This window comes from Chenopodium album, chromosome 18, assembly GCF_948465745.1.
Source record: "Chenopodium album chromosome 18, dcCheAlbu1.1, whole genome shotgun sequence".
NCBI lineage: Eukaryota > Viridiplantae > Streptophyta > Magnoliopsida > Caryophyllales > Amaranthaceae > Chenopodium > Chenopodium album.
The window spans coordinates 7599297-7614022 of NC_137851.1; the positions used below are offsets into that span (position 1 = coordinate 7599297).

The following is a 14726-nucleotide window of genomic DNA, read 5'->3' on the forward strand; positions in this document are numbered from 1 at the left end:
TGGATCAACACAACCGGATAGGGTTGGCATTTTGAATTTTGGTCAAGTTAACCTTGGTCAATTGGGTTGATTTTGAAAATTATCTAGTCAATTTTGGTTAGGTTATATTGGGTTTTAAACTAAAATGGGTTGAAAGGAGGCGAGTTAGAATTGTGCTTAGCTGGGCTGAATAAGGTCTTGGTTCGATCGAATTTGGTAATAATGAAGTTGGACTTTATCCGAGTTGGGTTAGTTGAGCATCGGGTTTGAACGGGGTGAGTCATAACCAAGTTGGGTCATAAACTCATAATTGAGTCTAACAATAAACAAGTTGTGTTAATAGGCATGTTTGATTAATCAAATAGTGAGTTAGTTTTAAAATTTATCGTGTTGGTTAGGCCCATACATATTTTAACGTTTTTAAACTGAGATAGTTATATTTGATTTGGGTTGAAATAGGTTGGATTATTAATAAACTTAATCTTTAAATATATCGTTTCCATTAATATTGAATCATGCCATAACGAGTTAGGTTTATTCATGTCACACAAAGGTTAAATACCAGATTGTTTATTAAAAACCCTAGAATTAACAACAACAATCTCAATCACAATCACAATTACCTCTAATAATGGCTGAAATTTCCTCGTACCACAAAAGAAGGAAGTTGCAATCAAAGAATAAGAATTTGACTGAGAACCCCAACAAAATTAGTGTAGAAGACAGATTAAGCTCACTCCCAGACGCCCTTTTGGTTGAAATACTCTTTTTTTTACCATTAAAATCCGCCGCCGCAACCTCCGCTTTATCTAAACGGTGGCGCCACCTCTGGACTCAACTCCCCCACCTCTCATTCGACGGTGATGATCCTCCATGGAACCGTTCTCGGAAAATTCGAAAGAAAAGATTCATCAGATTCAAAGCTGTCGTACATCATATCCTCCGCCAACTCAAATCCCCACTTATCCACACCTTCAACCTTGATATTCCTGACCCTGGTCTTAAGAAGTTTCGCCCGGGGATATTGAAGTCATGGATTCGTTTCATTTGTACACGTAATGTAGCTACGATCAAGATAATGGTTGACCATTACCTACCTCGTTCTGTTTTATTGCCAAGTTTTATGTTTGAAATTCGATCATTAATTGAGCTTCAATTGGATGGACGGCTTCACTGTAAATTGCCTACGATTGAAAAGGGGTTAGTTTGTCTTCCTAATCTGAAGAAGCTTCAACTCGGTGGCATATCTTGGGATGATTCACAGAAACTATGCGCATTGATTAATTCTTGCCCTCTTTTGGAAGTTTTGACTTTAAGATTGCTTTATCACAATCCTGGAGTTGTGAATTTGAATATATCATCTCCCATGTTGAAGTATTTGATTATTTATCACGTATACGAGGTCAAGTTTGCGATTGATGCACCTTTGCTTGAACACCTTGCGCTAAAGGGTTATGCTCGGGATTATAGCTTTGTCCAATATCCAACTAAAGTGATTAAGGCAGAGATTGATGTTTGGGGACTTGCTCCTGATTATAGACTTAGCAAAATGCTACCGATTTTTCAAAGGATTTCTGGTGAAGAGTCTGTTAGCCTGGGTCGTAATATGTGTTTCATCAAAGCCCTTAATTACTTGGAAGTTGATGTTGGTTCAATATTCTGTAATCTAACCCATCTTATTTGGACTAAGCCTAGTGTTGGACCTGTTCATTATAACTTGGATGTCCAAAAGATGCTTCCATTGTGTTTGTTTAGTAAGCTCAAGAGGCTTCAACTATTGCAAATGGAAAGGAATGTCAATGTGAAGATGCTAGAATGCATTCTTAGTAACGCAAATGTTTTGGAGCGGCTTTATGTATCATCTTGTGATTTGGTAGGCTGGAAAAAAGACCCGGAAAAAGACCAATTATGGTGGGAATACCAGATGTATAAAACTCTCTTAGCTGTTCCAAAGAGTTCTTTGCTCACTGAAATTGAGTTTGTTGGTATTTACATCCATGCATTCAGTAATAGGTCTCAAAACGGATTGATTGTTACCTTCAATAGTCAGATTACGTCCTGTACGGGATAATACCGGTAGTAATACCTAATTAGCCGATAAGAGACAATCATAACACAGGAACAACTGATTAATAAGATTAATAAGAAAGTTTAAGTACCCATAACGGCCTTTTTAAACGGCCACGTGGGGAGCTGCTTGAGGCCACGTAGGCACCTGTTGCTTATGAGGTCGGTTTGCCACCTATCGTTATAGGTGGCACCAGCTTGGTTATTCTTCTATATATACCCAAGCAAATATTCACCCAAAGGTACAATCTCTCTCTCTCTCTATATACTTAAACACTTTCTCTCTCTTCATTCTTTCTTCTTACCGGATTGCTGACTTTAACATCGGAGAGGTTATTCCCGGATAACCCCCGGGTTAGCTTATCTGTGTTGACTGTGTAGGTGCGCAATTGGACGGTAAACCTTTACCCACCCACGGAGATTATCTGTGCCGGAGCTACCCGGAACAGTTGGCGCTAGAAGGAGGGGTATGATTCTGAGAATGACGATCCAAAATACCGACAACCTCTTGAGATAAAGGCTGAGTATAAGGTCGCGTCAACGAAAGTTGACCCAGACTGGCTCGCAAAGGCTACCGAGAAAGAATATTGCCGTATCGGTGCTCATTTCTTCAATCTCCCTGACGGCTATGATTTGAAATTACCCAAAGAGGGTCAAACTGCTCTTGACTGTCCTGACGGTCATATAGTCGTATATGCGAAACACCTTGAGTATGGCTTACGGTTCCCGCTGCATCCTTTTATCGAGAAAATTTTCAGGGCTTGGAATGTGTGCGTGGCACAGCTGACACCCATTTCTATCCGTAATCTGATCGCATTGGTATGGGTAATGATATTTATGGACTTCCCTCTTACTTTGAATTTATTTCGCACCCTTAACTGGCTAAAAAGAGACAGTCAGTCACCAGGGTTTTGGTCATTGTTCACGGCCCCGGGCAAATGCACAGTCTGGCCGAAACTGACCAGTTGTAAAGGTTGGATGGAGAATTTCTATTTTTTAAGCGTTCCTGAAGTATACAGAGTTCGCAGGCGTTTCTACCCTGCTCATAGCATGTTCGATACTATTAGGTGTAGGGGATTAGGTGAGGTAGAGAAGTATGCTTGTAAATTTTTTGACTGTACATATGTAAGGGCCGGTAGTAAGAATAAAGCTGTACCGGGGGTGTGGCTACCCAACTGTAATTATATCTTGGGTAACGCCCCTTTGTCTCATGTCGGTCTCTACTGGACTGACGCATTTGGTATGGCTCTTCTCATATTAATAGTTTTGCTTTATTTATTGTTATAATTTTTTATTATTTATTATTTTAGTATTCATTGCCGTCATATTTCACTTATACGCTTTTATTGGAGTACCTTGATGCCTAAAACCAGTTATTTCAAAATAACTGACTGCCCTGTCGGTATCTTTAATTTTAGTGTATCTGAGCTTCATATCTCGTACTTGTATTCATTCTTCGTGTGCTTGTCGTGGTGCAGGTATTAATAAGTTAGACTTTGCTACCTTGGGTTTACATCCTGACGGCAGGGTAAAATATCAGTGCCCTCCAAATCCAAGGCACAGTTACGATACCTTGCCCGTTTATTGCACACGCGCTCACAAAGGGAAGAAGAGAAGGCCGCAAGACATGACTTCCAACGAGCAGCGTAAAACCAGAGTCCCTCGAACCCTTCCGGTCAGACGCGGCGGGGCAAATACTCAAAAAAGGTCTAGCGACCTCTCTGACCGTGACCAGAACAAGAAACGGAAACAAGAAGAGGCCGCTACCGCTCAGCAAAAGCCGACAGATCCCTTCAAGGATCTGAATATTGTGAATCTAGAGGACGACGCCCCTACCGGCGTCAGGAGACTTAATATCACCTTGCACAGGCCTACCGAGGCAACTGTTACTGCGCCTGAGAAAGTGATAACGGCTGAAAAGTCGGTAGCGGCCGAGGAGTCTTCTCTGAGACAAACCAGAGTGTCGGCCAGGTCTACTTGCAGCAAGAACGCCTTCATTCCCGTGACGGATGGGGACTACATCGAGGTTCCGCATGTCAAGGTCCCTACCGAGGTTGCTGAGGAATTCTTGGTCCCTAGCGGCAATGCTGGTGAGCCGTGGCATCCCCGAATTAACGTGAATAGGGGGGAGTCTGTTATTTGTGACGACCCCAATACCGGCGGGAGCATGGGCTGGAGAGTATTGAAGGACCTGGCCACACCTGCAGATAGGCCTGTCGACAAGCTTATCGCCCCTTGCGGCCAAATGATGAATGACATGCTCCGGGTATGCACTTTTTTTTTTTTTTTTTTTTTTTACAGCAATTATGCATAGTTGTGAATTTAACTCTCCTATCCCTTCCCCTTTTTACAGACTGTCAACTCGGCAGTGGAGGTGGTACATATGTACCGGTATTACCAGCGCTGCCATGACCAGGCCGAGGCCAAGTTGAAAAAGAGCGAGGACGGCCGACAAGCTGTTACTAAGGAGAAAGATACACTGACGGCTAAAGTCAAAACGCTGGAGAACAACATGATTGTTCTGAACACCAAGCTAGCCGATCAGGAATCCATGAAGAAAAAGATCACAGATCTCGAGCTGCAGCTGAAGACAGAGAAGGAGGCCAGGAAGAAATTGGAGGAGAGCTTGAGAAAAGCTGAAGAGGACAAGCCTGGTATCAGGCGTCGAGCAGTCAACCGGTTCATGCAGTCTAACCATTACCGGAATTTGCTGGTGGACCGGTACACTGGTGGATGGGTAGCTGCGCACCGTTGTGTCTGCAAGGCCGAGGAGTGGGACGCCGACAGATGGCAGGCAGCTGAGAATGCCTACAGTGAAGATAAGCATCTGTCCCCCACCAGCTACGAAGCAGACTATTTCGACAACCCTCCTCCAATTGAAGTATTGAAGAATCTCGACCCGCGCGATTTGCCGGAAGAGGAGTTTGCCGATGACTTAATTGCCAGTCCTGTCGGTGTGGATCAGCCTGCCGGCACCTCTGAAGCTGTTTCCCAAAAGCCCCCTGAAACCAAGAAAGGTTAACGGGGCGGGCAGCTATCACCAGAATCGTGTGGGTCGTCTCTGTCTGTAATGACCAAGCCTCATTGTTAAGCTGTTTTATGTTTGTTTTTGTCAAAACAATTTTATTTTTCATAGACTTAATTTGGCCGATCTGACCCTTGTGTTTTTTGGGTGATGGCTGTCGAACTTTTATGTGTAAACCACAACAATTTCTTCTCTTCTCTTTTTTTTATTTAACAAGTTTATCGTAGAAAACTGACGTACTTTATTTATGTAGAATTAAACGGTTCTTCCGTTATATTTCCCCATTGGATGAGTTTTACCGTTAAATTCGTTCTCAAAGAAACTTACGCGCTTCTTTACTGTATTCGTTTTAATACCGTTAATACCTGTTAAACACAAAAACCCTTATAATGCCGTTATTGATGGTAAGACTATATTACTATGTTGTAATTATAATGCCGTTCATTGGTGTCATATGTATATGTCTGCTAGACATATTCAGTTGCTTACTTATACACAAAATTTTCTAACACTTTGCCATTCTAGCTATCTCTATTCGAGCCTTTACCGGTGTTTTTATTATGTTTAGACTCTTAGGCACACGCCCCCGAATTCCGTAATCAATTTCCTTAGAATTTGATTTTGGAATTCCTTATCATATTTGTTACTATCGGTACTTTCTTGTATCTGCAGCCTTTATCAGACCAAGTATTTGACAGTAGATCAGACCGTCAATTTCAACTTGCCTTGAGGCGCAATAGTTATCTAACCTTCCTCCTTACTTGAATGAAAGAGACAGCTAGCTAGGCTGTTTATCAGATCATATCGAAAGTAGGGGATGGTCCATGTGTTGTAATACATACTTTTCTTATTAACGGCCTTAGCCAATCGTACGTAAAGAAAATACATGTCAAACCATGACTACATGTCATGCCGATAACAAACATGGACTAAAGTACATTCTAGACATAATATTTTTTGAGGACACCCGTATTCCAGACATTTTTTAACGGTACGCCTTCTAGAGTCATAAGCCGATACGATCCTTGGCGAACTTTCTCATACACTTGATAGGGTCCTTCCCAGTTCGCAGTCAGCTTGCCATCGGAATTCCCCCTACCCGTTGCTGCCGTTCGACGAAGGACCAAATCCCCCTCTTCCAGGGGCCGGTAGTTGACTCTCTTGTTGTACGCTTGACTCATACGACTCTTATAAGCTGCTGACTTGATGGCAGCCGTAAGTTGAATCTCAGGTAAGAAGTCTAATTGCTGTCGTAGGAGCAAGTCGTTTTGATCCTCACAAAAATGCTGGATACGAAACATGGGGAGTCCTACTTCAGCCGGAACGACGGCTTCGGAGCCGAAAGCAAGGTTGTATGGCGATTCTCCGGTGGTTTCCCGTGTTGTTGTTCTATTTGCCCATAATATTTCCGGGACCAGATCTGCCCACAAGCCTTTGGCATCTTCGACTTTCTTTTTCAGCGCCGTTAATATCTGCTTATTTGCGGCTTCCGCTTGACCATTTGACTGAGGGTGGCAGACGGCCGCATATGCAAATTTTACTTTGTATATGCTAAGGAAGTTCTTAACCGGATTGCAATCAAATTGGGAGCCGTGATCAAAAACCATGGCGACCGGTAGCCCAAATCGGGTGAATATACTCTTCCATATGAACTTCTTAACTTCGCTGGCTGTTATTTTAGCTACCGGCTCTGCTTCTATCCATTTAGTGAAGTAGTCAATCCCCACTATCAGGAATTTTCGGTTCCCTGTCGCCGACGTAAAAGGTCCGATAATGTCCATTCCCCATTGTGCAAACGGTATTGGATTTAGGATTGGTGATAGATCATTTGGTGGCTGATTTATTGCCGGTCCAAATTTTTGACATTTATCGCACCTTTTCGCGTATGCTAAAGTGTCGACATTCATTGTTGGCCAATAATATCCCCTTTTCATAGCTTCCAAGGACATTGATCGGCCTCCAGCATGATTTCCACAATCCCCTTCATGGATCTCCTCTATCAGCCTAGCTGACTCGTAGGCCGTAATACATCTTCGCAAAGGTAAAGAGAACCCCCTTTTATACAGCATTCCTTTGAACATGACAAACCAGACACTATATACGCCATATACGCCGGTAGAGCGTTGTGCACCATATACGCCAGTATGCCATCGTACCATTCTTTGCCGTTAACCACGCAATTGACCTCTTTTGGAGCGTTGTCGGGGTCAATGCTCTTATGCTCTAGGAGTTCCACCATCACAGTACGCTCTAGATCATTGAAACTTGAACTTGCCAGTTTCGCCAAGGCGTCTGCCTGTGTGTTTTGCGCTCTCGGCACCAAATGTATCTCGAACGACTCCAAATCAACCGTTATTGCTTTAAGTTTTGCCAGGTAAGCCATCATTGTTTGTTCCTTGGCTTCATAGGTACCGTCAAATTGACTCGCCACCAATTGTGAGTCGGTCGTGAGCACTACCCGCCTTGCTTCAGCCGCCACACATAATTGCACCCCCGCAAGCGCTGCCTCGTATTCAGCTTCATTGTTCGAGGCTTTGAACTTGAATTTGACGGCATATTCGAATATTTCACCTTGCGGTGATGTCATGACTATACCGGCTCCAGAGCCTGTTGATGCTGAGGAGCCGTCAACGGAAACCTTCCACACTCCGCTGATTTCTTCTTCTTCTATGTAGGATGCTTCCACAATGAAATAAGACAAAGCCTGAGCCTTTATCGATACTCGTGGCTTGTAAATTATAGCATATTCCGACAACTCCACCGCCCACTTAAGCAACCTTCCTGACGTCTCCATCTTCTGTAGGGACTTTTCTAACGGCTGGTTTGTTAAAACATCAATGGTATGCGCATCGAAATATGGTCTAAGTTTTCTTGCTGCTATTACCACTGCATATGCAATCTTTTCTATCAGAGGATACCTTCTCTCGGCTGCGTTCAAGACGTGGCTCACAAAATAAATTGGCAATTGCACCCTTTTTCGGTCTACTATCAGCACTGCTGCAACCGTTTTCGGAGATGCCGAGACATACAACTGCAGGCTTTCTCCCTGTTCCGGCCGTGCTATGGTCGGGAGAGACCTTAGATGGTTTTTGACCACCTCTAACGCCTTTGCTTGCTCTTCTTCCCAAGTGAACGTTTTATTTTGTCGAAGCACTACAAAGAACGGTAAGGCTTTATCAGCTGATTTGCTAATAAACCTTGTCAGCGCCGCCATGCGGCCTGTAAATTTTTGTATATCCTTTATTGACTTGGGTTGCGGCAGGCTTAGTATTGCTTCTATTTTGTCGGGATTTGCATCTATCCCCCTTTCACTAACCATGAATCCCAAGAACTTCCCTGAACGAACCCCGAAGACGCATTTCTCCGGATTGAGCTTCATTCGGTACTGACGCAAAGTTTCGAATGTTTCCTTTAAATCCGCAACATGATCACCGGCTAACCGGCTTTTCACGATAGAGTCATCAACATATACCTCCACATTTCTTCCTTTCTGATGTGCAAAAACTTTGTCTACCAATTTTTGATATGTTGCCCCGGCATTTCGTAGCCCAAACGGCATTGCCTTGTAACAAAATACTCCGGCATCAGTGATAAAAGCCGTCTTCGTTCTGTCCGGTGCATACAGGCTAACCTGATGATATCCCGAGAAAGCATCCATGAAACTGAGCAGGGCGTGGCCGGAAGTTGAATCTACCAGCCTATCTATTCGGGGCAGTGGATAGCAATCTTTTGGGCAGGCTTTATTCAGGTCAGTGAAGTCCACACACATTCTCCATTTTCCTGACGGTTTTCTCACCATGACCACATTTGCTAACCATTCAGGGTATGTACAAGGCTCGATAAAACCCGTCGCTAGCAATTTGTTTACCTCCGCCTGTATTGCTTCTATCTTTTCTGTCGAGAAATTTCGTTTTTTCTGCCTAACCGGTCTGGCATTTCTATCCACGTTCAGCTTGTGCACTATGACGTCTGGGTGAATCCCTGGCATTTCATCTGCCGAGAAAGCAAATACATCAGCGTTTTCCCGCAAAAGTTCTACCAGATGGCAACGGGTATCAACATCCATGTCTGACCCCACTCGCACAGTTCTTCCCGATACCCCGGGCTGCAACTCAATTTCCACCGTCTCCCTTCCCGGCGAAGGACGGGGAACTGCTGCCGGGCGAGTATCGAAATTTTCCATCGCCAAATCACGTGCAGATACATCTCGCCCCCTTTTCTGCGTTTCCTGGTTGACTCGGGGCTGTCGGTTAGGCTGCTTCAAAGCTGTTACATAGCATTCTCTGGCCATTGTCTGGCCTCCCCTAACGCGCTCTGTCTTCCCTGAATTTGAAACATATACCATTGTTAAATGATATGTAGAAACTACTCCCCGCACATCGTGGATCAAGGGTCTACCGACAATGGCGTTGTACGCAGATGGCACATCAACTACCAAGAATTCCGTCATAACATCCCTGGCCGCCACGCCCTCGCCGATTCTAACTTGCAGTGCTATACTTCCTTCCGGCCTGACTGTAGAGCCGTTGAAACCGATAATTGGGTATGATACCGGGGTGTGGTACTTCCGGCCTATTCTCATTGCATCAAATGCCTCTGCAAACAGGATGTTAGCAGAACTTCCTCCGTCGACCAACACGCGCTTGATGTTGGCTCCATTGACCGTCAAAATTAAAACCAATGGATCATCGTGAGGAAAGACCAAACCTTTGGCGTCTGCCTCTGAAAAGGACACCGCCGGCATGGACGCGGGCCTTGGTCGTTCATCTATGCCTAGTGCGTTTACGGTATGTCGGTGTTCAGACAGACTCTTTTTCGCCCCGCTAACTGAGCCCCCATGAACCGGACCACCGGTAATAACCTCTATGGTGATCTTGTGCCCTGGTACATTGTTCCCTTGCCGGTATTCCCCGTTGTGGTTTCGCCGAAGAGTGTCGTCCTGCATGGACGACTCACCTTGCCTTCGGTATTCGCTCTGTCTGGGCTGCGGGGCTTGCTGCCGGCTTGGCCCTGCCTGAGCTCGATACTGAGTCAGATGACCCCTTCTGATAAGGTCCTCTATATTTTCCTTCAGCTGAGTGCATTCCTCCGTATAATGGCCGATATCCCTGTGAAACATGCAGTACTTCTTTGTATCCCGACCCTTGGTTATCATTGGTGCCGGTCGTGTCCATTCTTCTCGGTGTTGATTTATCGAATATATCGTCGCCCTGGGTGTGTTCAACTGCGTGTAGCTGCTGTACCGGCCAAGACCTCTGGGTGGCCTAGCGGCTCTTGGCTGGTTTGACTGTTGTTGTGGTCTAGTCGCTCCGCCGACATAAGAATGAGGCGCAACGCCATCATTCTGCCTTCGTGAGGGCTCTGATGCCGCTATCTGACTACTGGTTTTCAGCAACTCCTCGCTTTTGATGTACTCATAAGCCTTGCCAAAGGCCACGCCTAAATTTGGGAACGACTTTCTTGCCATGTATTTCTTGAAGTCGCTATCCCCTAGACCGTTCATCAAGGCCATTACCGCTATTTCTTGTTGTAATTTCGGTATTGTATTAGCCTCACCATTAAACCTTCTTATGAAATCTCTAAGGGACTCATCCCTCCTCTGCCTGACCGACATAAGCTCTCCAGAAGTTCTCTGTCTGGCACTATTACTAACATACTGACCGGTAAACATTTCGACCAAGGTATCGAAGCAATCAATTGACCCGTTCTCCAAATTCGAAAACCAATCCGAGGCTGGCCCCGTAAGTGTTGTCGGGAACACCTTGCACCACACGGCATCGGTGTCGGTATAAAGTAACATATGGCTTTCAAATGCGGCTATATACCGCTTGGGGTCTCCTTTGCCGTCAAAGGTGCACGCCGGCATTTTTATCCTTTCCATCTGCTGGTCCAGTACCTCCTGGGTAAAAGGTGATACTCTCGGCCTGACTACAGTCCTTACTCCACGCCTCAGCGGTCCGCTACTAATCTCCTGCTGTCGGGACCCTGAATCCTCTATTTGCGTCCCATGAGTCAGTTGGCGCTGACTGGGAACAATCATTCCTCGATTTTGGGGCGGTGGCGGCGGTTGTTCGTCCGCCTGGTTGAACTGGCTTGCCAGATTCACAATCACAGGAACGGTCGGTGTATTATTTTGCCCCCTGTTGGCTGCAGCTTCAGCCTCCTTCCTTTTTCGGGACATCGCCTTCATTACCCTTGCCGTTACCTCTAACTCCTCTGGGGTAAACTCCTCCATGGGGTCCAACATTCTTGCGGGGCTCCGTTCTGGTGTTACCGGTGTGTTCACAGTATTCCTGTGAAGAAGATGGGTTTCATCCTCCACTTCAATCTCGGGTATTGCATTGACGGTCTTGTTTGCATTGACATTCAAAGTGTTGCTATCATACTGACGGTTTTCGGTGTCTGCTGTCGGTGTTATGCGTTCCTGATTTTCTTCCATGACTGGCGTAGGTTATTTGGAAGATAGAAGTTATTACTATCCCCTCCTTCTACGCTCTCTTCTTTCATGACGGCATCGCTTCTTTCAGCGGCCTCACCCTCCCTCACTCTCACTCTTTGCTCACTCTCACCCTCGGTATCCTGGCCGCCATCCCCACTACCGGATTCTTCATCTTCACTCTCACCTACACCTTCATCTCCACTGTTACCCACACTCTCCTCACCCATCTCCTCTAAAGATCTCTCTACAGACTGTATGTGTTCGTCACCGATATCAGAACCTTCCTCAACCACAGGTTCTTTACCTTCACGGTGCTTAGAAGTTTCACCTTCCTCAGGCTCATAACTAGTTCTTTTGGTTCTCGACATTGTTGTTGTCTTACGACCTATCTTGCCTAAGTTGGACCCGTATTGAATTATCTCGAAAGTAGAGTGCAATTGAGGGCAAATACTTATCGGGGAGACTGAGATGATCTCAACGTCTTCTAAAATATTAGACCAGGTAGGCTGACAAGAATTTTCAACTTCGTTCACTGGAGCTGAGGACAAGGGTGCAAACGGGTCAGCCTCGCCGGCCTTACCCGAAGTCGAGTTTTGAACAAATTCAGGCATAAACTTAACAAATACAACCGCAGACGCAACACTAAGGTAAAACAGGCAATTGACGCTCTAAATTACCAAATTAAATAAAGGGTTAGGGCTTTTTACCTCATAGAGTCAGCTGAACTTCGCAGGAAAGAACTGACAAAAACACCAAGGCCGGAAAGTTGAGAAACTTGGATCTTTGAGCAAGCAACTGGAATTTTTCCCCTGTTGTTGATGCAAATCGATCGACGAAACCCTAAGTGTGTTCGCAGAAAATGCTTTGGAGAAAATTTTTGGAAATAAAGTGTAAATGAGGAAAATTTCTGATTTTCGAGGTTTAAATACCCCCATGAACAGTGGCAGTTGAAGTGACAGTTTGTGCATGCGATCCAACGGCTGGGGAAAAAACGCCTTTTCGCAATCTAGAACGCAGGATGAATGACACGTGCCCCACTAACTTTAAAGTTATCCCGCCCACAAGATTTTGAAATTTTTAAATTTTTAAATTTCCCATTACTATGACAATGCTTACTACCGGTACATTGCTCACTAAAGGGAGGAATCGAAGATTTTACTAAATCTACATCAATTTTAGAGTGACCAAGTATTTTGGTCACTACAGGGGCAATTTAGAGATTCTTTGTAAAATCTCACTAAGTTTTTAGTGACCAAATTACTATCGGTATTTTGGTCACTTCAGGGGCAATTTAGAGATTTTTTGTAAAATCTCGCTAAGTTTTTAGTGACCAAATTACTATCGGTATTTTGGTCACTTCAGGGGCAATTTAGAGATTTTTTGTAAAATCTCGCTAAGTTTTTAGTGACCAAATTACTATCGGTATTTTGGTCACTTCAGGGGCAATTTAGAGATTCTTTGTAAAATCTCGCTAAGTTTTTAGTGACCAAATTACTATCGGTATTTTGGTCACTTCAGGGGCAATTTAGAGATTCTTTGTAAAATCTCGCTAAGTTTTTAGTGACCAAATTACTATCGGTATTTTGGTTACTTCAGGGGCAATTTAGAGATTCTTTGTAAAATCTCGCTAAGTTTTTAGTGACCAAATTACTATCGGTATTTTGGTCACTTCAGGGGCAATTTAGAGATTCTTTGTAAAATCTCACTAAGTTTTTAGTGACCAAATTACTATCGGTATTTTGGTTACTTCAGGGGCAATTTAGAGATTCTTTGTAAAATCTCGCTAAGTTTTTAGTGACCAAATTACTATCGGTATTTTGGTCACTTCAGGGGCAAATTAGAGATTTTTTGTAACATCGCCCATCGTATTGTCGGTACTTTACTCAGTTAAGGAGCGAAACTCACATTTCAAATTCCAAAGAACTCTCGATACCTCAATCGGATTTAATTATTATCACAGTTACAAGTGAGCCCGCCGGTTCCACCGACGCCCTCACTTGGGGAGCTAGTTGTACGGGATAATACCGGTAGTAATACCTAATTAGCCGATAAGAGACAATCATAACACAGGAACAACTGATTAATAAGATTAATAAGAAAGTTTAAGTACCCATAACGGCCTTTTTAAACGGCCACGTGGGGAGCTGCTTGAGGCCACGTAGGCACCTGTTGCTTATGAGGTCGGTTTGCCACCTATCGTTATAGGTGGCACCAGCTTGGTTATTCTTCTATATATACCCAAGCAAATATTCACCCAAAGGTACAATCTCTCTCTCTCTCTATATACTTAAACACTTTCTCTCTCTTCATTCTTTCTTCTTACCGGATTGCTGACTTTAACATCGGAGAGGTTATTCCCGGATAACCCCCAGGTTAGCTTATCTGTGTTGACTGTGTAGGTGCGCAATTGGACGGTAAACCTTTACCCACCCACGGAGATTATCTGTGCCGGAGCTACCCGGAACACGTCCGTTATATGAGACTTCAGACATTCAATGGATGGAAGACCAGTCTAAAACTCTAAATTTATTGGTAATGCAAGGAAATTCAGTATGTTTTTTAAAATGATGAGTGTATCAACAGATAGCAGTTCCTGCTGTCTATGAATCGATATGTTTAATTTGTTTTTGTGTACTTGAACTAGATTAAGTACGAGTAGAATGGTTATTGTCAACCCTTAAGTTTTCCTTTCTCAATTCTTTTATTTTTTTACTGACTTTAAAACTTCCATTTTGTTTCTGATGATCTGATCAGTTTATCCGAAAATAACTGATAATTTAGTTACACGTCTAAATTTCAAATGCAATGAGAATGGAATTTTGTACATTTTTATAGCTGTACCTGTACATATTTTGCAACAGAATTTTTATGCTTTGCTAATGAACTTTCTACACCTTTTGTAAGAAATGTTTTGTGCATTGTTAATGTTTTTTCTACATTACCTCTGAGAAGTTATTTTAGCTTTTCTGTTTATATGGGACATCTTTCTCATCACTGACAATCAGGTTTCAATTTGCTACTTGCTAAGTTATCACTCCTTATGGTTCTTATTGTTTGCACCATTTACTTTTACTATGGCATTACTAATATGAATACAAATTTGCATGTGATGTATGAATTTTTATACCATTGTATCAGTGGGTATAAGTTATATATCCCAGAGAACAGAAAAATCGGTTATGCTGACTTGAGCTGCCCTTGTGCTTCAGCTGATCA

The 14726-nt window shown here is 43.7% G+C and overlaps 1 protein-coding gene across 1 annotated transcript; it reads right to left on the reverse strand.

Moving 5' to 3' along the window:
* Positions 1–7070: 7070 nt before the first annotated feature.
* LOC145591707 (uncharacterized) lies at positions 7071–12121 on the reverse strand. The gene is made up of 2 exons (XM_081648212.1): positions 11608–12121; positions 7071–11512 (listed from the first exon to the last, which is right to left on the reverse strand). Exons 1-2 carry the CDS (start codon positions 12119–12121, stop codon positions 7071–7073), a joined length of 4956 nt encoding a protein of 1651 aa, XP_081504338.1.
* Between the last annotated feature and the right edge of the window lie 2605 nt (positions 12122–14726).

Coding starts and splice junctions, on each gene's coding strand:
- LOC145591707 (XM_081648212.1), bottom strand. CDS start 12,121: ATGCCTGAATTTGTTCAAAACTCGACTTCGGGTAAGGCCGGCGAGGCT. Junction 11,513..11,607: donor AAGAGTGAGAGTGAGGGAGG/GTGAGGCCGCTG, acceptor AACCTACGCCAG/TCATGGAAGAAAATCAGGAA.